This window comes from Hemiscyllium ocellatum, chromosome 4 (assembly GCF_020745735.1).
Source record: "Hemiscyllium ocellatum isolate sHemOce1 chromosome 4, sHemOce1.pat.X.cur, whole genome shotgun sequence".
Lineage (NCBI taxonomy): Eukaryota > Metazoa > Chordata > Chondrichthyes > Orectolobiformes > Hemiscylliidae > Hemiscyllium > Hemiscyllium ocellatum.
The window spans coordinates 130,273,328-130,298,668 of NC_083404.1; the positions used below are offsets into that span (position 1 = coordinate 130,273,328).

The window sequence follows — 25,341 nt, forward strand, 5'->3', positions numbered from 1 at the left end:
CTATCCACCCTGTCTATACCCTTCATGATTTTGTAAACCTCAATCAGGTCCCCCCTCAATCTCCTTTGTTCTAATGAAAATAAACTGAACCTACTCGACCTCTCTTCATAGCTAGCACCTTCCATACCATAAACCTTCTCTGCACCCTCTCCAAAGTGTCCATATCCTTTTGGTAATGTGGTGACCAGAACTGTACACAGTATTCCAAATGCAGCTGAACCAACGTCCTGTACAATTTTAACATGACTTGCCAGCATTTTTTGTTTTTGTTGAGACCTCATTCTGTTACATGTCTGAAATTGCTGCATATCTTTCTTTGTATTGTCTTTGAGCTTCTGCTGGCTTCATCCAAATTATTTACAGTGAAGAACAACTTCATCTTTCACTCATGACAGTAAAAATGTCTTGTCTATGCAAGTATAATCAATTTGCAGACCATTTAAAAATCCATCAGTTTACTTAATTTTAATAGTATTTTTTGTATTTCTATTTTAAAGGTTCATTGGAAAGCTCAATACAGGAAAAAGATGTTAACTTTGGAAGGGAAAAAAAATCTGAGGGCCTACTATACTGTAGAAATGCAATTACTTTGGAAGGAATAGATTATTTTAGTTAGCTACTTCTCATTAGTTAATGTCAATTGTATGACCACCAGATTTATTGACATCCAAAACGTACTTGACTCATATTTAGATCATCCTATGCTTTCAGCTCCGAATAAAGTCTTAGATTTCTGAATTTTGCTGTCGGTACTCACTGAATTCTTGGAAAATCAATGAAATGTGTTATTTTAGTTTGCAGCACAAATTGCAAATAGGTATAATTAAATTATTAAATCAAGTCCTTCAGTACACTGGCACACTTCCAGTCTGTCATCCCAAAATCACTTCACTTTAAAATGAGGCAGTGACTCAGTGATTAGCACTGCTGCTTCACAGCACCACGGTCCACAGTTCGATTCTGCCTTCAGGTGAGTGTCTGTGTGGAGTTTGTATATTTGCCCTGTGTCTGTGTGGGTTTCCTCCAGGTAAGGATTTCCTTCCACAGTCTGAAGATGTGCAGGTTACGTGACTTGGCCATGCTGAATTGTTCATAATATTCAGGGATGTGCAGGCGAGGTGAATTAGCCATGAGAAATGCAGGAATAGGGTAAAGGGCTGGGTTTGGGTGGGATGCTCTTTGGAGGGGCATTGTGACTTGATGGGCTGAAAGGCCTGCTTTCACACTGGATTTTATGAAAATGTATCATTTGAAAATAGCTTATGCTATTAAAGAACAAAATTGCCACACAATGACTTAACTACTAACATTTCCCCCACCTATGCATGCAAATACATATTGTAATCGAGTCAATTGTTTTTGTTCTTTATTTTTTCACAAAATAATTTTACACTCCATTCATTCTTAAATGCAATTTCTTACCATTATATGTACAAATGTTTAGTAAAATACTGACTGTGCAAGATCTGTTTCAGCTCAGAGATATGGTCATCTTACTAAACAACCATGCACCACTCTGTTTTAGATTGGCAATGCATGTTAAACACAGAATTTTCTCTCAGTTGGAACACCAAAATTACATATATGACAACTGACTATTTCAAAATTAAATATTTATTTCAGAATTCCTTTACGATACAAGTTAATCTTCATTAAAAGTCAATTAACAGTCGGCACTTCTAAGGCACATAATTTTGTAAGTTTAACTTGACGTATTAACTGTTCGTTATCATATATAGATGTCAAAGCCAGCTTTCCACTCAAACATTTTGGACCTACTCGGGTAACTGAGACAGACAATTCAACATCAGATGATTGACACATTTTATGAGTGTTGGAATCCCAATACAAAGAACATTTTTCAAAAGAAGTGAGGAAGGGTGTAAATTTAACTTAGCAGAAACATATACAATTACCGGCTCTGCATAAGTATGCCTTTTTATTGCACCCCCTCATTCTCTGGCAAGGAATTGAGAGCTCTGCAGGAGTATTGACTGTGAGGGTTACGATACTGAAGGTGAGTTGTATCAGCATCACAAGACTGTTCTGCCATAGGAGGAAGAGAAACAGGAGGAGGAAGAGGAAGAAGCTGGGCATAACTGGACCATCTTGATCCAGCCCGAGCATGATCCGAAGGGGGAAAGAAATACCTGAAACAATGTAGATGGGAATACAAAGGTGAGCGAATAAAATGGGAGAAAAAGAACAGAAGACAAAGATATAAGTGGTGAATATAAGAAACTGAAAGTTAAATGCCTGAAAATCAAAATAAAACACTGGGTCATGGTTCAGCAAACAGACCACAGTAAGGAAATGCTATCCAATAGTTCTAATGCCCTCTCATCTGTATTTTTAAACAGTTCCTCCATCATCATGTAAACACAATGCTTATGCAGCAGTGTTAGAACAGATAGTGCAAACAAAACAAAAGCTAAAATACAACACCAAAAAAAACAAACACACACAAAGCTGTGTCAATGTGATTCTTAATTTATTAAATTCTAATTAGAACACATAGAATACTGGTCCCACAATAATAAAAACAGAACAGGTCTGTTTGGGTTTGTATATCTTTATGGGTACGTTCCCGGGTGATATTAGAGTTCAGTGAATGTGTGGTGTTGCTGTGTGTGTAGTTGCTGTTTAGAATGAAAATTAACGCATCTCAAAATCAAATTAGTTAAATTGTATTTTCCTTCAGCCGTAATCCTTTTCCAGTGGTTTTCTTAATTTTGTTTTTACAAAAGAGTAATTTACCATCAACTTAATGTATTTACATGGCTACAGAGATGCAAAAATAGAGTTCTTCCAAGCTTCTGTAAGGTAAAACAACATGTGCTTCTCCAAATTTTCCTGCACACTGAAGTCAACTGTTCAAGAACAATGTCAAACTTATTCAGGAAAGAAACACTAACAATCAGGGCAAACATTTCTATTTTGTAAAGCCTTCCATCCAAGATTATTAGTAAGCAGGTTGCTAGTTGGCCTCAATTGATATCAGATGATGTTGGGGAGGGGATAAGGGAGTTCGTTTTTCATTCCGTGTGCATGCAACAAGCAGCAAAACAGCAAAGTTATTCCAGTTAGCTTGAGATCAGCTGAGTTTTCTGTCTGTTGAAAAGGGCAAAATATGTGCAGGAGGCAAGATGTATCAAGGTTTCCTAAAAGAAAAAAAAATGAATATATACCACATTTCAAATTTGAAAATGTTTGTAATCCTTTTTATTCAGTAAATGTTTTGGTCGTGGTAGTAGTGGCTGGAGAAAATAACATTTAATGTGCAATTTTCATTTTGACAGCTGAATAAAGAAAGCCAAATCCTTTGTCAATTGCTCTAAAAATTGTGATAACTGAATACAAATCTTGTAGATAGAAAGAACTGTCCACAATCGCTAACCTGCATCACAGTATAGCAAACTCAAATTCAAAAATGCAGTACTTCTGAAGGAGTGACATACTATTTTGCTTTGATTTTGGAAGTAATTTTCCATGCCACATATTAAAGATGATTTGCCCCTACAGTTTTCCATACTTAACCAAAGAATCCTCAAAAAAGGAAGGAATCGGGAGGTTACATTTCCAGTCAGTTGGACTTGGACATCACTGATAAAACACTTGACACTGTCAAATAAATGGAACCAAAGAAGATTACTGGCCAGAGAAAAACCTGTAACTATTTTCTTCACTTTGAATACAAAACACAGCTCAAAAAAAAGTGCTGAGCTGATTGTAATTGGTAATCTACAGGACGTTATATGATGTTACTTTATTTCATAAATGCTGTCAATGAAGTGTCTCCAGATATGTTGGAAGATGTGAAATGTTTCATCTCAACCATCCTCTGACACTTCCAGTTAAGAAAGAAATGTTACATCTGTTTTTTCTTTTAAGTATTTTCTTGGCTATGTAGGGTTTGTTTTATTGTTTCTTTAAGGCAATAATGCTGATCTACAATAAATCTAACACTTCACTATTGCTGTCTCACACAGATAATTTTGGGATTTGGTTTACTTAAACCAGAAAAATTAAAATATTTTAACCCCCGTGTATAAGTTCAGAGTGGTGTACATTTAAGTGAACAGACAGCATTCTGTGCCATGAGGATGGTTTCTAGTTCCAAGCATTTAAAAACATACTTTGTTATATTGTTTCTGTTCTTTTATTAGTTTAGACATTCATTATTTCAGATGCATTTCAGTGTTACATGCATCACTACTTCAAGAAACATCAGTTATCGATACCATACACAACCATTTTCACAGAATCAGAGTTCCTGTCGATTCCTTATTTTGAGGACTTTATGGTTAAGGAATCTGATTTATAGCAATGATTATTTTCTGTGTTTTTGAAAGAAATTTTTGTAACAAACTAAAAATTTATAAACAGAATCTGTTCATTTTGTGGTTTAATGCTCAAGGATTGGAGGCTTATTCAGGAAGATTTATTTTTATAACTACGTGATACATTTTTAAAAAATTGACTCTATCACACAAAAATCTGCAAAAGATCGAATGTACAAGCTAAAAGGAGTAATAGTTTCAAATAACAGCATCTTGTTTCATGAACAAAGCTTGCCACAGTCCTCAATTTCTAGATTAGAGTGGTGCTGGAAAAGCACAGCAGTTCAGGCAGCATCCGCAGAGCAGTAAAACCAATGTTTCGGGCAAAAGCCCTTCATCAGGAATGCTTTTGCGCAAAATGTCGATTTTACTGCTCCTTGGATGCTGCCTGAACTGCTGTGCTTTTCCAGCACCACTCTAATCTCGAGTCTGATTTCCAGCATCTGCAGTCATTGTTTTTACCACAGTACTCAATTTGCCAAATGGCATGTTTCTTACATCAGCCCATGTCGAGCAAGATGGTCATTAGCACTGAGCTGGCTGATCAGCATGATTGCACTGACTGGCGGAATTTGCTTGAAGGGCCGAATGTCCTACTCCCCAACATATTACTATGTTTCTAAGGTACACCAATTTCGTCTTTTTTTCTCTGAAGGCAGTTTCTTGTCCAAAACCAGCATAAAAGCAATGTTTACATCATAAAGCCAATCTGTATTTACTACCTGATTTCACATTTGGTCAGTATATCTACGGGATCCCCTTGTTCTATTGCCATAGTGTAAAGCCAACCTAGCCAATCCTAAAAATAATCAAATGAAATGTATTAACTCCCAAACAGTGGCTTTGTCATAGAGCCATTCAGCACGGAAACAGACCCTTCAGTCCAACTCGTCCATGCCAACCAAACTAAACTAGTTCCACTTTCCTGTATTTGGCTCATATCATTCTAAAACTTTCCTATTCATGTACCTTTCCAAATGTCTTTCAAATGTTGTAACTGTGTCTTCCACTTCCTCTGGTGGTTCATTCCACACACCAAACAATGTGAAAATACTGACTCTCATGTCCCTTTCAATCTTTCTCCTCTCATCTTAAAGATATGCCCCATAATTTTGAACTGCCCAACCTTGGGGAAAAGAGTTTTGGTATTCACCTTATCCATGCACCTCATGATTTTAAAAATCTTTTCAAAGTTACCCCTCAACCTCCTCTGCTCCAGAGAAAGAAATCCCAGCCTATCTAGCCTCTCCTTGTAAGTCAAACCGTCCAGTCCCAAAAGCATCCTGGTAAATCTTTTCTGAACCTTCTCCAATTTGATAATATCCTCTCTATAGCAGGGTGACCAGGACTGTACACAGTATGTGTATCCTGCGAATCTTCATCAACGTTTCTGAACTGAAGGCACCAATAACCTACCTTCCTGCAGAAGATGCTCCATTAAGTGCATTCTGTGTGGTGGCACTGTTAAATGCTGAAGAACCAAGACCTGCCATTGGCTGTTGGAGTAAAGCATTATTTACAGGACTTCCATCCCCTTTCAAAATGCCAGTACATTTCCAATTGTCCATATAGTTAGCTGAAAAAAAAGAAATGGAACTTCACTTTACAGTAGATATTAAGCATGAATCCTTGTAAACAAATTAACATTGAACCATCCACAAAATGTATGAAATGTGTTTTCAAATGATGGCCAAATTATAAGTAGTGCCGTTATTGTTGAACTTCACAGAGGTATTGAGAGACGATATTTGATACTTTGACAGACAAGAAAGTAGCGAAGCAAAAACTTATTCAAAAAGTTGATTTCTAAATAGCTCGAGTGGCAGAGTTTGGATAAGGAGAGAATTCTGGAATTTAGGATCTAGCCCACCAATAATGGAGGGCCTAAGAAAATTAGGAATGCCTGAATTAAAGATGTGTAGATTCTCAAAGAAATGTAGAGCTGGAGGAGGTCAGACAGATTTTTGGGCATGGTGGGAAGGCATAAGATCATAAACGGAATTGATACAAGGATTAAAGAAATTAATTAAAGGCATTGCTGGACTAGCCAGTCAGGGACTTAAAGTCTGATCTGATTTTCACCAACAATGAAAATTGGGAAGCCAGTGCTGGAATAGTTGAATCTGCAGATAATAAAAGCATGAATGAAGGTTTTAGCAGCAGGCAGAGAAGTCCAACTTCATCCTTTCTTCAGCAAATCAATTCTCTTCAAGATCAGTTACACTGGCCCATAGATTGAATCTTATCAAAATGATAAATAGAATCAAAGCAAAATAAAAACTGGCAAATTACTTTAGATAATCTCCCTTAGCTTTATGTTCTAAACATCCACTTGTTCTCCCATACAGTATTTTTCTTTATAATGAGCATCCTCTGCCTTTTAATGATATTCTTTTTGCTTCTCACCAAATTCCACATTCTCAATCTCCCTTCCACAGATGTTGAGCCCTTATTGTTATTGAGACATGTCATCAGTTTCTATCTTGCCCGTAAAATGGTAAATGGAAGTAGGTTTTTCTTTGTTGCTAGTTCTTCATGGCCATTAATGTTAACTTCTAGCTACCTTTATTGATTATCAGTAAGGAGGTGGAATCCCAGCATCTCCTCCGTTCCAAAACCAGAGGAATTAAGATTTAAGTGTTATGCTGTTTCAGCAAACTCTGGTCTGTACGATGGAGCAATTCAATAGATACGTTGTATGAAGAACTGAGGAAGCCCAGATTAATAGGCATCAGAAAAACAAATGTTTAGAAGAACGTGGTTTTTGTGTACACCTGATTTAAAATATTGCAATGCAAAATAAGGAAGTATATTACTACTCCATTAACGAAAAATCCAATAGCATGTCTGAAATTAGATTACAGATCAGGGGCATGACTATAAATGAGGAAAAAGTAACAACCAGTTGGTACCTGGTGTTTTAAAATTCAATGTAAACATTTTGGCAAAAACTTTTAGCAGGACTTATACACTTAATGGTAAGATCCTAGGAAATGTTGCTGAACAAAAAGACTTTGGAGTGCAAGTTCATAGCTCCTTGAACATAGATTCACAGGAAGATAGGATAGTGAAGGCGGCATTTGGCATGCTTCCCCTTATTGGTCAGAGTATTGAGTACAGGAGTTGGGAGGTCATGTTGCGGCTGTACAGGACATTAGTTAGGCTGCTTTTGGAATATTGCGTGCAATTCTGGTCTCCTTCCTATTGGAATAATGTAGTGAAACTTGAAAGGCTTCAGAAAAGATTTACAAGGATGCTATCAGGGTTGGAGGGAGAGGATGAATAGGCCAGGGCTGTTTTCCCTGGAGCGTTGGAGGTTGAGGGGTGACATCATAGAGGTTTATAAAATCATGAAGGGCATGAATAGGATAAATAGACAAGGTAAAAACAAGGACTGCTGAAGCTGGAAACCCGAGTCTGGATTAGAGTGGTAATGGAAAAGCACAGCAGATCAGGCAGCATCCAAGGAGCAGGAAAATCGACGTTTCGGGCAAAAGCCCTTCATCAGGAATAGAGGCAGGGAGCCTGCAGTGTGGAGAGATCAAGGTCTATTCCCTGAAGTAGGGGATATAAAAAAGACCTAAGGGGCAACTTTTTCACACAGAGGGTGGTGCGTGTGTGGAATGAGCTGTCAGAGGAACTTGTGGAGGCTAGTACAATTGCAACATTTAAAAGGCATTTGGATGAGTACGTGAATAGGAAGGGTTTAGAGGGGCATGGGCCAGGTGCTGGCAGGTGGGACTAGATTGGGTTGGGATATCTGGTCAGCATGGACGAGTTGGATGGAAGGGTCTCTTTCCGTGCTGTACATCTCTATGACTAAAGAAATTAGGGTCCCTTTCAAACTGAATTTTCCCGTATGAGATACTACTGGCATTTAACAGCTGTTAAAGTAGTAACATCTCGAATATACATTTCTAGAGTACAAAGACAAAAGGAAGATAGAAGAAAGGTCACAAGAATCAACAGGATCCCAATGTTTTTATGAACTAATGCTATGTGTACCTTATCATCAATGCAGTTTCAGAAAATAGGAATTTTTGTTTTTATAAAAAAATGACATCTAACCTGTAAATAAAGCTGGGCAAAGGGATAACTGTCATCCCAATGTCATGAGTAGCTGCCCCATGGTTACTGGCCAAAAGGCAAGTGATTGACACATCATTAGTTGCTAGCAAGGTTAACAGGGGTGGTGGTTGTGATAGTGAAGGAGGGGGGAAGAAAGGGAGAGAAAAATGAGGTAGAAAGTGCCCAGAGTACGAGTCATCACATTCTCAGGAGAAGACCAGGAGTTCCTCTGCATCAGCCCAAGGGAAGGACAAAAGTCTATTACCACTAAAGACTGCGAAACACTGGAGACAAACATCCATCACTTTGGAATCCTGCCTCTGAATGTATCAGGATCAATAAAGCATTTTCATCTGTCATGGGTTATTTATTTTGTTTGTTTAATTTAAATAATGTGTTATATCCAAAACTGCTGCCCCTTAACAAACTTAATACACTGAGAATTCCTAACAAATGATTGACTGATGACATTAGGTAACTGTGATCATGAAACCCTAAACTCTGACTGCTACAGATTTTCTTTCAGTTTGTTGGTCTCTTAACAACAATGATAATCTTATCGGGTGACCCATTAAGGACCAATTATTCAAGTATTTTTGGTCTTTCTTAACCAGCTTTCAGTGTAAAATCAAAAAAGGTTAAAATAGTACATTTTTGCATCATCAAAACAACCAAAAATGTCATGTTACTGCAAAACATGTAATAATTATATCTTGATGTTAAATGCTCATGTGATAATACACCTGTGTACCAAGCTAAGAATTCTGAAACAATACGGAAGGTGAAATAACATCAGTTTAGTGATAAGCATCCACCTAATCTTATTCTTGCACTTAATTCAGCAAAATGTAATCAGCTAAAACTATGAATCATTACAATAGTATACAAGCAACTTAATCATTTGACATTAATCTAAGCAGGCTTTCAAATTCAAGATCACCTTTCCATAATCTGACACAGCCATCATCTCCAGAGGACGCCAAGACCGTACCAGTGATGTTCCAGCTTACACGCCATACCTGCGAGTTGTGGTTATCAAACTGGGCCACTGTCTGGATTTCAAATCTTGTTGGCCCTCCCGAACCACTTAATTCTTTCCTAAGGGAAAAGACAATGATAAAGGTGTGATTTTTAAAACTTTGCTGTGTGTCAGTTTAAAAAATCAGATTAGTCCTATATCACAACATTGACCACATTTCTGAACTTCTTCATTGGCTTTGGTCTTCCAAAGGTCTACAGTCAATATTTAAGCCCTTGTCATGTAGCTCCATCGTAGACCATAGTCTTAGGCTGAACCCATAATTTGCAACTTTTGTCCTTTTTAACTCTGAGCTTCCAACTCAATAGTCTGTCCATTTTGACAGCATCTAGTTCCACATCTTTAATATCTAGTTCCACATACTTTAATATCACTATCTCTAAACAGCCTCAGCTATTTGCAGATGAAACCATCTTTTTTGTCCCTCTGCACTATACTATTCCAATACACTCTAGATCAATCTCCCATATGGTTTTGAAAGTACGGCTTCTCATATCCTACCCTATACCAAATCAAATTCATCTGTCTGCTTCTCAACCAATTCTGGCTTCTGGTCAAACAACACCCCCGAATTTAAATCTCTGATCCTGTTTAAAATCCCTCCATGGCATCATCCTCTCTATCACTATAGTGTCTTTGAGCCCTGAGAACTCCACGGCCCTCCACCTCAGGTGAATTCCTCACTTCCTTCATTCCACCATTTGGATACTGCAAACCTGAAACAGAAACAAAAAAATAATGGTCCAACAGCATCTGCAGAGAGAAAAACTGTTAACATTGCAGATCTGTGATGTGGGCTAGAACAAGTTTGAAAAGTAATAGGTGATTACCAGTTGCACAGTTCTTTTTGTTGCTGTGGTGTTGGTTCCAGCAAGAATATTGCCCTGAACTTACTGCGCTTTTTTAAATACAGCACCAATAGGATCTTTATCATACAAATAACTTCACAAATTTCTAATTTTTCCCAGTTTTGCTGGAAGAGCATAGAAGAGAGGGATCTTGGTTTACAAGTCCAAAAAACATTACAGCACAGGTAGACAGGGTAATGAAGAAGGCATATGGGATGTTTGCTTTCACTAGCCAAGGTGTAAAATATAGGAGCAAGGAAGTATTCTTACAACTTTATGAAACATTGGTTAGGCTAGATACTGTGCGCAATCTGGCCACCACACTATCAGAGGAATATAATTGCACTGGAGGGGGTGCAGAGGAGATTCACCAGGATTTTGCCTGAGATGGAAGGTCTCGGTTCTGAGGAGGCACTGCGTAGGCTGGGTTTGTTTTCTCTGGCGTACAGCAGGCTGATGGGATATCTGATTGAGGTAAACAAAATTATGAGAGGCATAGACAGAGTTGACAGAATCTTTTCCCCATGGTAGAAGTGTCTAATAGCAGAGGGCATAAGTTTATGGTGAGGATTACGTAGTTTAGAGGAGATCTGAGAAAATTCTTTTCTCACCCAGAGGATGGAACATGATGCCTGAGAGAACAGTGGAGGCAGGTCCTCTTGCAACTTTTAAAAAACATCTGAATGATTACCTAAAATTCCAGAGGATAGCAGGCCATAGATCAAGTGCAAGTAAATGAGTTTTGCGTAGTTTGGTGTTTATTGGTCCACATAGACCGAAGGGCCTGTTTCTATGCTGTATGACTCTATGATCTGAAACATTAATTTTTGCTTTTATCTACAGATGCTGCCAGTCCTGGTATTTCCTGTTTTAATTTCAGATTACCAGCATCCAAATGTGTTTTTTTGCTTCTGTATTATTTATCATTGGTATTTGCCACTCACAAAATAACTACTGGAAATATTCTTGCTGCAAATACCGTGGCAACAATTCCAAATTCTTAACAATACACCAGAATGCCTTGACAGATACAAGGTTGTTGCAAGTATTTCTGTTGTGCATCTAAAATACTGATTTGCTTTGAGCACATTAAATACAGTGAATGAGTCGGAAATTAAGACTGAAGTAACTCCCACCTTAAAGGCTTTAATGTGAAAATTCGAACATCTTTATTTGCGACTGCAAGGATATGGAAAGACCGTCCAAGGTTTGGAGCAAATGCAATATCATGTACAGGATCGGTAACGGTGATTAGGGTTTCTGCTTTTGCATATTTCCTAAATACAAAACACAAATATCAAATTAATTTTCATAATCATTTATACTTCTTTGTTTGCATTTTCTTGTCATTTCAAGTCTCAAATGGAAAATATTGCTGCACGATTTAATTATTCTTTCCAAGAGTGAAGACTATGAGAAGACAGATGACAAAAATCTCCAACAGTGGCTGCTTTAGACATACCCAATGAATTTATTAGACATATAGACTGCATAACAGTGACTTGCAAGACGTGCAGATAATTCCTCCCATTTTCTTGCTTGTTATTTAAGATTGCTGTGAGGAAAGTGATACTTTGATTCACAAGGGAGTCAAAGTTTTTTTTGTGGTGGGAGGAATTGGCAGAAAAGTGGAATTAAGGTCACAAACAGATCAGCCATATTGAATGCAGAGTTGGCTCAAGGGATGAAATGGCCTGCTCTTTTTTTCTATTTATGTTCTTCTGCTCAGTCATACCTACAAAGTAGAAACTCAAATTTGAATTCATAGGGGAATTGGCCATTATATGCCAGCTAGCTTTTCAAGGTCCTTCAATGGTCACTCCACAATCAAAGAGGATAATAAATCTCAACATCTCATAAGCCTATCACCTGACAGTTACAGCTATGAGGATACTGAGTGAAACATGTTAATTTCATACATTATTCACCTGCATGTAAAATGTAGTACCGACTGTTCAGGAGATACTACAGAAAAGTAATTTATTTTTTAAACTAAAGACAAATACAGCTCACAATATTATAGATTTAACGTGCTTGCTCAGTACACAGTATTTCATAAAGATACATTTTGAAGATACATCTTACTGAATATTTTGTGGATAACATAAGTTTCAATAAATTGATTTATTTCAGGTTTTGTGGAAATACCTAGAACAGTTTCTTTAGACGAGGTTTAAACTTCCAAGAAATCACATGACTGGTGATAACTGCTAGTAAAACTGCACGGGGCTGTTTGAATAGTGTCTGGGTGGTTTTGGTATCTCTTGTTTAGTTGGAGACAAGAATCTCTTGAGGCAAGGCTACGTAGCTGACCTCTCCCATTTCTGAAAAGAAAACTCGCTTGTTCATGATGAAATCCATCTGTTCTTCTGAGAGAATGGTTGGAAGTACTTCTCGAAATTGTATTTCCTGAGCAAGAAAGATTCCTCCAACAACTGTGCATAATTAGTCACTTGGCCAGACATGCCAGAAAAGAGCACAAGTGCCGGAATCTTTTAAAAATCATCCTTTTGCGTTCAAGAGTAACCCTTTGGCCAGCATATTTATTGTTTCAGAAAGCCAATCTCTGCAGATAAATCTTGCTCTTTTCCCAAGACAGAGAGCAAGAGCATCTTTGTGCATGTATTTTGGTGACATTTGCACTGTACGTTAACCGAATATTGCATCTTCATTTTTGTTTTGGTAATAAGCCAACTATTGTGCTTATTGAGAATTGTGGTTTACTGATATTTAATTTTATAACTTGATACAACCATGGTATTTAATTGACCATTTTGATAACTGGGAAAAGTACTTTTAGTTTGTGTTGTGACCTTGTCGAGTTATGAACCTGGAGCACACCTCCAGCCTCGGTATTAACAAATTTACCTCAAAGTAAAATTTCAGGTTGTTACCTATAATATTTATTTATTGATGGTCTCCTATTGACTTTTTCCTTTGCAATAGTCCAAATAGAGCTCTCAGGGATAGGAGGGTCTGGCACAGATAATTCCACATGACAGCAAAGATAACTTCTTTTTTTGTCGAGGATCTTGAGCAGTGCACCAGAGACCAGAAAGATCCCAAGTTTAGTCAGTAACTCATGCTTTATGCAGATCTCAGTTGGGACAGCACTGCAATAATCTACATTTTATTTCAGAGGCCCCAAGCTAATGGGGAGACAAACCTAACCAAAATTCCTAATTTTAAACCTGTGCAACAGACACCTGCATACATTCCCTGCCTCTCTTTGAGATGAGTAACATGCAGAATCTGACTTAGTAAGAGGCATTTCCTCTATATCAGAAGGCTACTAATGCTCACCATCTAAGTTTAGACATGAGAATCAGCCACGTGGGTCACACCTTAACAGACAGTCTTTGTTCATAGAACATTATTCCAGCACACAGGCGGTGGGGGAGAGAATAAGGGTAAAATGGAGAAAAAGTCAATTTTCATCCAAAGAAGCATATCCTACCTGGTGTTTTCATTGTATTCATAAATTTGAACTTTTCCGCCAACATTTGTGCTGCTATCATCACTGCCCACCGCAATCATAGGGGGATGAGAGCGGGAACTGCGAAGCAAATTATGAGAAAAAAATTCAGATAATTATTAGCCCTGTTTACAAATGATGTAATTAAACTTGTACAAGTAGTAATTCTCACTGATAACTTTCACTGTGCTAGAATATTGTGGTAAAATATTTTCAAAAGGACAGAAGCAAAAGAAAAAGATTTAAAGCTGAACTCTTGGCTGAAAAAAACAATCAAAAGATCTATTTCCAAAACAGGAAGCTTGACTGTACTGATAGAAATCTGTAAAATGCACTTTCATTAGGAATTAAGATTCCAAACTAAGTTGACATTTTATGTAAATTTTCCCTGCTCAAAGAGCCAGATGGGTGACAAGGATTCTTTTTTTCTCCAACTCTCTTTACAGTTGTCGTCATCTGAAATGTGTTGCCTGAACATGTGATGGGAACAGACTCAGTAACATCTTTTAAATAGACATTAGAAAATTGCAGGATGACAGTGAAACAGGAAGGGACTGTGTTGGTTAGTTCTTTCAATGAGCTGGCACAGCACAACTGGTTGCTATACTTTCCAATTGAGAGATATCAGCTGGGAAATGCAGCGGTTTTTAACCTTGCTACACAACTGGCAGTGAATACTCTAAGGTCAAATGCCAACAGAAAACAACTGGAAAAGATGCCAGAATAAAATTCATGGAAGCTGACCACCTGTTGGGAAAGTTGTACAAGATGCAAAGGTGATCACACAATTTTGGCCAAATCTTTGTAAATGGACATTAGCCATGTAAATATGGTTTGCTTTGTTTAAATTGATGGTATACATACTACAATTTGGAGTACTGATAACACAAAAACAGACCATTCAGCCCAACTAGCCGAGACAGCAGCATGTTCCAAATGCACCTTCGACTCTTCATTTCTTCCCATCAGCATAAGTTATGTTTCTTTTTCCCTAATGTTTATCTAGTTTAACTTAAATTCTTCTCCCTACTCTTCCTGTTAGCGTCAGAAGGAAGAACTATAATTAACTTTATGAACAATCTCCATAGCAGTTCACCATACATTTATTCTGAACGTGAAAGAGACTTTTGATTAGTTGTGTACAAGCAATAAAAATGCTCTTTATTAACCAAAACATAGAACATAGTACAGAACAGCACAGTACAGGCCCTTTGGCCACTGATGTTGTGCTGACCTAAAGAGATTCTGATGAAGAGTCACCAGACTTGAAATGTTAATTGTTTTTTTCCCCATAGATTCTGCCAGACCTGCTAAGTGTCACTACAAATTTCTATTTTTGTTTCAGATCTTTGTTTTAAAATATCAGTTAACTTTTCTGGAGCTGCTATTTTATCCACAAATAGTGTATGTGTTTAAAATATTCTGAAGCACCAAGTGAAGGAGGAATATCCACACATTCTTACCTGGAAGGATTCCAGGAAATACAGCTGCAGCTTAATTTGCATGAGATCTCATGTTGCAATGACCACTGACTGAGATTCATAACGTCTGGGGCTTCATATATCCGCACAACTCCATCTGCAGAACAGGTGGCCAGAACCAAACCCATGTGTTTCGGAGCAAACTTCACATCAGTCACTGAGGTTCTGCTGTCTACAAGTGTAGTCCTCTTAACCTGTTTGGAGATAGGTACTTAAGAGCTTGTTAACATGAACACAGATACGGACAAGGGTTGTTATTTTTGTTTCATTGCAATATACTCTGATTTTCCCTTCTTTCCTGAGCATGGTTACTCATTTAATGGAACAAGATGTATTGTGATCTTACTGAAAAGTACTCGTTTCAGTTGGGAGTTTGACAGTAATGTCCAGAAGATGTTTTCATTAGGGTGAAAATCTTGAGTTAGGGGATAGTTATACAGTAAGGTGATATTCATTAAAATCTGCATTGCGAAAGAATTTCTTGTCCAAGGGGATAGTGAATGTCTGAAAAATTGTGAAGGGTAGATCACTGAAAGTACTTAAAGAAGAGAATAGGAAATATTGGCAATGAGAAAGTGGCACGCAAACAGGGACTAGCACAGATCAACCATGAATTTATGCAATGGTGGGACAATCTACAGCGGCTAAATCGCCTCCTCCTGCTCCTATTTCTGACATTCTTTACTCCAATGGCTCCAGCAACACTCCAATATCATACTTGGAGCTATTCTTCATGCAAGTGGTAATTTTAAAAAATATATTTACTGGCTGGGCCAGCATTTGTTCTCCATATCGAAGTTTTAATTCCAGATTACAAGATAACCTCGATTACTCGAACATCAATTATCTGAATTTCAGATTATCCGAACAAGATGTCAAGGTCCTGTAAAAACGCTATCCGTTATCTGAACAATCAGTTATCCAAACTCTCAGCTATACGAACAAAATACTCCCCACCCGTTTTGTTCAGATAATCGAGGGGGGGTTGTTCTGTATTACTGAATTCAATTTTCACCTTGTGCCATGTTCATGTTAGAGTCCATGTCCCGAGCTTGACTGCACAATGTCTAAAATATTCTGCCTCAGTAATCTGCCAGCAGTTGCCATCACTGACAGCACTTGGTCTAACATATTGGACTGGTTAAAATTGGTATTAATAGATAACTTGGACAAATAGGAGGGTAACTGGGTACATCATTCTTGCCTCTGAGGGGGAAGATGTGGCATCTTATTCAAAAAACCTAAGCAGAAAGATTTGTGCTGATGTCTCAGTACAGTAGTAAAGCAGTGCTCGACTGTTGTCTTTTAGATGTGATGTTAAACTGAGGTGGATGTAAAAGATTCCATGGCACTATTTTGAAGAAGGGGAGTACCTGCCAATATTTATTCCTCAACTAATTACAATTTAAACATTATCTGGTCATTATCACCTTGCTGTCTGTGGGACTGATAGCATACAAATTGGTTTCCAGAGATTCTACATTAAAACATGACTGTTCTTCAAACCTACCACGATGGTTATAAAGTTCTTTGGGATGCCGCAAGGTTGTGAACGTGCTGTTGAAAAGCAAGTTCTCTTTTGTCACTTCACTTGATAACTATTGTGGTTTACTGTTCATCAGTCAGCTTTCAACCTACAGCTATCAAATAATATAAAACATTACTGACCATTTCGCTAACCACATAAATTATATTTCAACTTGTTTAGTTTTGTCATTTGTTAAAACAATCTCTTCAGATAACATGTTGAGTATTAGAATTTGAATTTTTGTTGAATGTCTGGTGGATTAGTTGCTTCGGAGATTGGGAGTGTAGTAAAACTGTCACTTCCCCATCCATTGCAAATACAGAATCACAGACCAAAACCAACAAAGCCAACAGCATCAGTCATGAAAATATCCAAACTCACCCAATGGCTCTGTCCTCGTAGTTTGTCATTCGATTCTCCCACAATCTCCTCCCACACAGCTGCTGTCCGATCAAAGGAGCAGGACGCTAACACCTGCCCAAACTCTGGGTGGGCCCATGTCACTCGCCACACTGACCCACTGTGTGTCTACAAAACAGATTGTACAAAATACTGTACAATGGTATTAATGGGAAGTATCTTAATTTGAATGATAATCATACAAAGTTACATGATAGATATAGATCATTCACTCAGCTGGTGCACACTAGTTGATGTCAATTCTTACGTGACATTACAGACTGATGAGGAGTGATCAAGTAGTAGTGGGCTATAGTCTTCAGAGTTTAGAAAAGAGACTATCTAATTGAAACCAAAAAGTACTTAAAAGGTTTTAATAGGGTGGATCTCCAAGGCTATTTCCACTGGCTAAAAAGTCATAGCCTCAGGTTTGCTATTTAGGATTGAGGAAAAAATTCCTCACTCACTCAAACAGACAGAATTCTCTGTTGCTGTTCAGTTGAAAAGCATATTCAAAACCAATAGTAACAAATGTTTTAATATTAAGAGAATCAAAGATACAGAGGTCAGGAGGGTAAGTGAAGTCCATGGAGAAAGTTAGCCATTATCTGACTGGATCCAGTGCATGTGTGAAGGACTGTGTGAACTCCTGATTCTGTCTAGAATACGTAACAATTATAACTAAGTATCCACTGCATCAAATATAAAGAAATATGCTGTACTGCACTACAGTATATAAGAGAAAGTATATTTGCGTGCCACCGATGTTCTGATTCTATTTATATCATTATTCTTTTTCTCTCATGCATTAATCTTGCTTCATCTCAATCACCATTCCAACAGGAGTCTTTCAACTTCACATTATCTGCAGTAAACTGTATTTCTACTCCCCAGTGAACTTGCCACAACTATGACAAAGGAGTGGAGGAGCCTGGAACGATCAACTTTGCACCGAAGTGGTAAGATTATGTTTTTTAAAACTGCTTATTCCCCACAATCAGATGCCATATATGATATACGAGTTATTGAGTGTGGCTTCTTTACATGCTGACAGAGACAGAAATTGATTTGAGGAACAATCACCACTCACATATAGCCCTTGTGCACTACGAGGCAAAACAATATCAGCTGCACAGAAGTATATTTTCTCCAAACTGACTACACTACAATATATTCTTTTATACTCAACACAATAAATACTTAGTTCTAATTTTTATATTCTAAATTCTTTTAAACAGGCATGCTGAGTCCTGTTCTTGACAAGAAATATGTCTGAAGGGAGCCTTTTTATTATGAAATCAAAACATCAAAAGAACAATGGTTAATAGTTGTTTGGTAATACAGAATGAAGTACTGCTTTCAAAAGGGACAGACTGTGGACACTTTTCTTGTATTCATCACCACAGTTGCAAGAATACCAAATTTCAAATAGAACAGATCACAGTTTATGTCACTATGATGTTACAAATTGTCACTTCCTTTGAAATTTGGTAGTCTGTCCTGAAGAATACAAAACTAAAAACCATCAACAGTATGTCTCTTTTTGTCAGTAAAAGCTTATAGTACTATGATTAACTTGAACAGTTTGGTAATCTGAAATTTCTGATTACCAAGGTTATTACATTGTCAGTTGCTCAGAGGTTTTACAGAGTTGAACAATGCGAAGCAGTCCTCACGTAATCTGATCTGTTTTTATTTGTGACAGCACTCTCTGCAGAGACTTTGAAAAATTACCACTGTCGAATATTGTTACACCCACCATTTAGCTTCTGCTTTCATTTGTGAACTCAACACAGTTACTCCTCAAATAATGTCAACATTTGGTGAAACAAGTGAAAGAATGGCTGTTTCTGAGTGAGAGAATATGGAGTCTGATTTTTTTTCTCTCCTAAGAGTTTAAATAGTGTAAACGCATGGACATTAAACAGAGGTGCAAATTGGTATGTGTTAACATAAATAGAGTGAAGACAAAACACAATGGTATTACTCTGGTGCTTCCGCACTCTGGCAGCATGTACTCACCTTCCAGCTGGCTGTGCAGTGCCATTCCCCAGTTTCACCCTTGTCCCACACCTGTTAAACCAATGCAACATTTATTTTTTTAAAATCCAATGGATTCACAGACATACAAAATATTTTGAACTAGAAACCATGTCTGCTGATGAACCAATGGAAATGACTTTTGTAGCTTGTCCTGAATGGTGAACCAGGTGCTTCCCCACAGACAATCGTGAGAGGGCAACTTTGTCCCTTCCAACTCCCACATGTCCAGCAACATATTATACAACTACACTCTTCAAAAAAAAGCTAGGAGTAAGCCCCCTACGGAATAAATGACTGGAATTTAGCCAAATGAAATCTGGGAAGAACTGGAGGTCAAACATATCCCATTCTTTTCAATTCAACGTTCACTTAACAATGTGGGAGCTCTGAACAGTTTGTAGGTCAGAAGATCTATTCTTATCAGATGACATCAACAAGATCTAATAGACACTAAAAACCTAAGAGATCTTGATCTCCTGACACAATCTAATAACCTTGCAATTAGAATCACACTTCATAAGCTAATCAATCTCTTTTTCTCAAACACTGAACAATGCAATGTGAAAAAAATAAGAAGTATTGCTACTCATAGTGTTAGGTGTACTAGTCAGGGGTAAATATAATGTCGGGGAATGAATCTGGGTGGGTTACTCTTCAGAGGGTTGGTGCGGACTTGTTGGGCCGAATGGTCTGTTTCCACACTGTAAAGCATCTAATCTAACCAAAAAAAAATCATTGACCACGAAATTTGCTATATACAGCGTAATATTAAATCAGTATAGATTGAATCACAGAACCCCTACAGTGCGGTAAGAGGCCATTCAGGTCCGCACCAACCCTCTGAACAATATCCAACCTAAACCCAGCCCCCTACCCTATCCCTGTAACTCGACATTTCACATGGCTAGACCACCTAACCCACACTTCTTTTGACTATGAGAGGAAACTGGAGCACCTGACTGAAACCCAAACAGACACAGAGAGAACGTGCAAACTCCATACAAACAGACACTCTAGGTGGAAGTCAAACTTGGGTCCCTGGGCGCTGTGAGGCAGCAGTGCTAATCACTGAACCAACATGCCATCCAATTGCTTATAGATTACAACACAAAATATGTAATCACTAAAACACTGTGGTTTACCTTCATTTTTTTGGATGACCTGGTGTGAGCCTCACTTCATCTTGCACTATCAGCATGATCTTATCCTTCTTTCCGCATGCGCATATCTCTTTTCTCCTTAAATGCACCGAGTTACCACAAATAATCTAGCTGGTTCTTTATTGCATTTAATGACTTTCCTACCCAACTCCTAATTTTGGACAATCTCTCTATTACAATATCTATAAGTACCAGACAACATGACAGATCTCCAAAATCTAATGTATCAAGGGAAATAGAGACTGCAGGAAAATGACATTGAGGGAGAAGATCAATCATGAGTCAGTTGAATGGTAGATTCAATGAATAGCTTAAATTATGCCTATTTTCTATCTTTTGGCCTTAAGTGGCCTACACACAAATCCATTCCACAGCTTAAATCAGTAATAGCACTCTCACTTTTGAATCAGATGTGGGTACCAGCCCCACATGAAGCTGGTACAAGTGTGCAGTGCCAAGGGAGACCTGAATAGTCAGAGGTGTCGTCCACATTACACTGATAACAAGTATCTGTTCTCAGTGGTTTACAACTGACCTGTCATGACAAAGTGAAGAGTGTGCTGTCAAGTTTTCGGGAATCAGCACCACTGAGCGTCAAGGCTGGTCTGTGCTTCTGATTTGCTCCACGGTCCTAGTATTGATTATTGAAGGCAGTATCTGCTGACACCAGGTGCCCCTATCGACGGTGCTTATGGAAGCCTCCAAAGCCACTGAGACATAGACTTCTGACACCGCACATGCAGTATTAAAAATGTGGGTGTGCTGTGGAATTGTTTTTCTCATTTAAGTGTGCCTTTTTACTGAAAAGGTTGAGAATCACTGTCCTATCTTATACATTAAACAGGCGAGCGAATTTTGAGAATATTTGTAGCTCAGGTTGAGTTTCTGGATGTAGGTTTCCTTACTGAGCTGGAAGGTTCGTTTTCAGATGTTTCGTCACCATTCTAAGTAACATCTTCAGTGAGTCTCCAGATGAAGCACTGGTGGTGTAGCCTGCTTTCTATTTATGTGTTTGAGTTTCCTTGGATTGGTGATGTCATTTCCTGTGGTGATGTCATTTCCGTTTTTCTCTCAGGGGGTGGTAAATGGGATCTAAGTCAATGTGTTTATTCATAGAGTTCTGGTTGGAATGCCATGCTTCTAGAATTTCTCCTGCGTGTCTCTGTTTGGCTTGTCCTTGGATGGATGTGTTGCCCCAGTCGAACTGGTGTCTGTTCTCATCCGTATGAAAGGATACTAGTGAGAGTGGATAATGTCTTTTTGCGGCTAGTAGATGTTCATGTATTCCGAGGAGCATGGCATTCCAACCAGAACTCTATCAACAAACACAATGACTTGGATCCCACTTACCACACCCTGAAAAAGAACAGGAAATGACATCATCAACCCAAGGAAACTCAAACACATAAATAGAAAACAGGCTACACCATCAGTGCTTCATCTGGAGGCTCACTGAAGATATTACCTAGTACGGTGATGAAACATCTGAAAACGAACCTTCCAGTTTAGCTACATTCATCAAAAAGGCTTTCTGAGTGGATTGGGCAAAGGTTTACACTCTTCGTGAAAAGAAAACCTGTTAATTCATCTCGGACCTTTTGTGGGACTTAGAAATGACTTCCCATTGCCTTCACCATACTGGTTCAATAGGGCTCAATCAATAAACACTCACATTCACTAAAATTTTCATTCATTGAAATAACAACAGTAAAAGCAGCAAAAAAACTCAGGAAGTCAGGTAACAAATGAGGAGAGGAAACTAAGTTGATGACCTTTCATCAGAACTGATCAAGACCTGAAGACAATGTTTAAGTCAGTGGAAGCAAAAATGAACCCATGGGGCAGGTTGAGGGCAAGCGAACAACTCCTACCTCCAATTCCCCAGGCTCCCTCTTTCATCACTCCCACATTCTCTCTCTCTCTCCCCATGTCCCCCTCCCCACATTCTCTCTCTCTCCCCATGTCCCCCTCCCCACATTCTCTCTCTCTCCCCATGTCCCCCTCCCCACATTCTCTCTCTCTCCCCATGTCCCCCTCCCCACATTCTCTCTCTCTCCCCATGTCCCCCTCCCCACATTCTCTCTCTCTCTCCATATTCTCTCTCTCCCCATGTCCCCCTCCCCACATTCTCTCTCTCTCCCCATCTCCCCCTCCCCACATTCTCTCTCTCCCCATCTCCCCCTCCCCACATTCTCTCTCTCTCTCCATCTCCCCCTCGCCAATCTCCCTCTCCCCATGTCCCCCTCCCCACATTCTCTCTCTCCCCATCCTCTCTCTCTCTCTCCATGTGCGTCTCCCCACTCTCCCTTTCCCCATATCTCTCTCTGCCCCAGGAATCCCCCCTCTCGCTTTCTCTCTCTGCCCCATGTCCCCCCTCCCTCTCTCTCTCTCCCTCTCTGCCCCAGGACCCCCCCCCCTCTCTCTCTCTCCCTCTCTGCCCCAGGACCCCCCTCTCTCTCTCTCCCTCTCTGCCCCAGGACCCCCCTCTCTCTCTCTCTCCCTCTCTGCCCCAGGACCCCCCTCTCTCTCTCTCCCTCTCTGCCCCAGGACCCCCCTCTCTCTCTCTCCCTCTCTGCCCCAGGACCCCCCTCTCTCTCTCTCTCTCCCTCTCTGCCCCAGGACCCCCCTCCCTCTCTCTCTCTCCCTCTCTGCCCCAGGACCCCCCTCTCTCTCTCTCTCCCTCTCTGCCCCATGTCCCCCCTCTCTCTCTCTACCCCAGGACCCCCTCCCCCTCTCTCTCTGCCCCATGCCTCAGGGCCAGGGCCCGGCCTCTTCACCTTCACGCTCTGATCGCTGGAGCAGGTCGCCATCCTCCTCCCGTGGAAGTCGAAGGAAACATCGTGGATCAGGTCTTTGTGGTCGGCCGCGATACTCCGGGCCACGAACATCGCGAGGAGGGATTTCGGCGGCGGGTCACAGGCCTCGGATCGCGGGCAGACTCGACCTCGATGCTTTCGCGCCTCCCGCTCTGCTGGTAACGACGCAGGGGAACCGACAGGAGGCGCTCGCCCCGTCTGCTATAGCGCGGAGACACCGGGCGGCGGCGCTGTCTCGGGAGGAACAAATTGTGGTAGCGAATAATGATCGCCAGGTGGCGCCGTTTGGGACGGGAGCCAGGCATCAGCAGATGGCGCTGTTACCGAATGTCATCTGGAGGGGCCGGCCATCCGTGCTGTACAAGTCATGACCAATAGGTGGCGCAATAATGGCCTCGTAGGTCAACAGGGGAGGCAGCAGGGATGCTGCTTGTGAAGGTTCTGTTCAGCTCTATTATTATTGAAGGTTCTGTTTTTATCTTAAGAACTTTGTACGAATTGCAAATCCCATTTTTCTAGTAGAGCATATTGGATAGTAGTATCCACCCAAAGGTCTTTAAATTTTTGTTTTTCTCAGCATTTCTGCCAGCAGATGGAGATACCAGGATAATGAACTGATAATTCCAACACTTATTGGTGTCTCACATGGCATGAGTATGTATTGACCAGATGCCAGTGTTTATAACATGAGTGTTTTCACGTGGTCTTCAGTGGAGGATTATTCCTGAGGAAGGGCTGTTGCCCGAAACGTCGATTTTCCTGTACCTCGGATGCTGCCTGAGCTGCTGTGCTTTTCCAGCAACACCATACGGAGGATTATGGATGGTTAGAGTGGAGTGAGTGGAGGGCTGCACATTGCGAGGGTGAAAGCGCGGAGTGGGTGAGAGGGGTGGACAGGTTGAGGCGGTCAATGTCGCGGCGGCAGTTGGCTATGAAAAGATCAAGGGCGGGTAAGAGGCCAGCACGGGGTGTCCAGGTGGATGGGGTGTGTTGGAGGTGGGAGAAGGGGTCGTCAGAGGGTGGGCGAGATCCTGGTTGAAGAAGTAGGCACGGAGGCGAAGGCGGCGGAAGAATTGTTCGATGTCTTGCTGCGTGTTGAACATCGTGTTTAACATTCCCCTACGCTTCCGGATTACCCACGCGGCTGCTGCAGCAACTGCCGTCGCGAACCATGACGTCACTTCCGCCCCCACCGACCATGCAGCCTCCGCAATCGCTGCCCAGACAACCGCCTCCACGATTGCCAGGAAGACAATCGCCGACAGATCTGCGGTCTCCGCGGGGTCCACAACCACCAGAAACAACATCGTTTCTGTCCCTCTCACCCACTCCAACCTCTCACCCTCACAACGTGCAGCCCTCCACTCACTCCGCTTCAACTCTAACTTCACTATCAAACCAGCAGACAAGGGAGGTGTGGTGGTAGTTCGGCACACCGTTCTTGACATTGCTGAGGCTAAACGCCAGTTCGCGGACACATCCTCTTACTACCCCCTTGATCATGACCCTACCTCCCACCATCCAACCATCGTCTCCCAGACCATCTATAACCTCATCCCCTCAGGGGATCTCGCATCCACCGCCTCCAACCTCACAGTCCCACAATCCCGCACTGCCCGTTTCTATCTCCTGCCCAAAATCCACAAACCTGACTGCCCCGGCCTAACCATCGTCTCAGCCTGCTCCTGCCCCACCGAACCCATCTCTGCATACCTCAACACGGTCCTGTCCCCCTTAGTCCAAGAACTCCCCACCTACTTTCTGGACACCACCCACACCCTCCACCTCCTCCATGATTCCTCGGCCCCCAATGCCTTATCTTCACCATGGACATCCAGTCCCTGTACACCTCCATCCCCCATCACGAAGGCCTCAAAGCCCTCCGCTTCTTCCTTTCCTGCCGAACCAACCAATAAGCTTCCACTGACACCCTCCTTCGACTGACTGAACGGGTCCTCACTCTGAACAACTTCTCTTTCCAATCCTCCCACTTCCTCCAAACCAAAGGAGTAGCCATGGGCACTTGCATGGGCTCCAGCTATGCCTGCCTCTTCGTTGGATATGTGGAACAGTCCATCTTCCACAGCTACACTGGCACCATCCCCACCTTTTCCTCCACAACATTGATGACTGTATTGGCGCTC

At 40.5% G+C, this 25,341-nt stretch overlaps 1 protein-coding gene across 2 annotated transcripts; it reads right to left on the bottom strand.

The window, feature by feature from the left end:
- Positions 1-1,396: 1,396 nt before the first annotated feature.
- Positions 1,397-23,354, bottom strand: seh1l (SEH1-like (S. cerevisiae)). 2 transcript variants are annotated; one of them, XM_060824509.1, is made up of 9 exons: positions 23,159-23,354; positions 19,201-19,251; positions 17,161-17,307; positions 15,234-15,445; positions 13,753-13,851; positions 11,432-11,572; positions 9,349-9,506; positions 5,757-5,916; positions 1,397-2,150 (listed from the first exon to the last, which is right to left on the bottom strand). In XM_060824509.1, exons 1-9 carry the CDS (start codon positions 23,267-23,269, stop codon positions 1,940-1,942), a joined length of 1,290 nt encoding a protein of 429 aa, XP_060680492.1. In that variant the 5' UTR covers positions 23,270-23,354; the 3' UTR covers positions 1,397-1,939. The 2 variants fall into 2 exon arrangements, with proteins under 2 accessions (XP_060680492.1, XP_060680491.1); XM_060824508.1 differs by lacking the exon at positions 1,397-2,150 and adding an exon at positions 2,471-3,161.
- Between the last annotated feature and the right edge of the window lie 1,987 nt (positions 23,355-25,341).

Excerpts from the sequence above, each read along its gene's own strand:
- seh1l (XM_060824509.1), bottom strand. The coding sequence starts at position 23,269 with ATGTTCGTGGCCCGGAGTATCGCGGCCGACCACAAAGACCTGATCCAC. Across the intron at positions 13,852-15,233 it reads ATTTCCTGGAATCCTTCCAG|TTCCCGCTCTCATCCCCCTA; the intron begins GTAAGAATGTGT and ends TTTGCTTCGCAG. Across the intron at positions 9,507-11,431 it reads TTCACATTAAAGCCTTTAAG|GAAAGAATTAAGTGGTTCGG; the intron begins GTGGGAGTTACT and ends CTTTTCCCTTAG.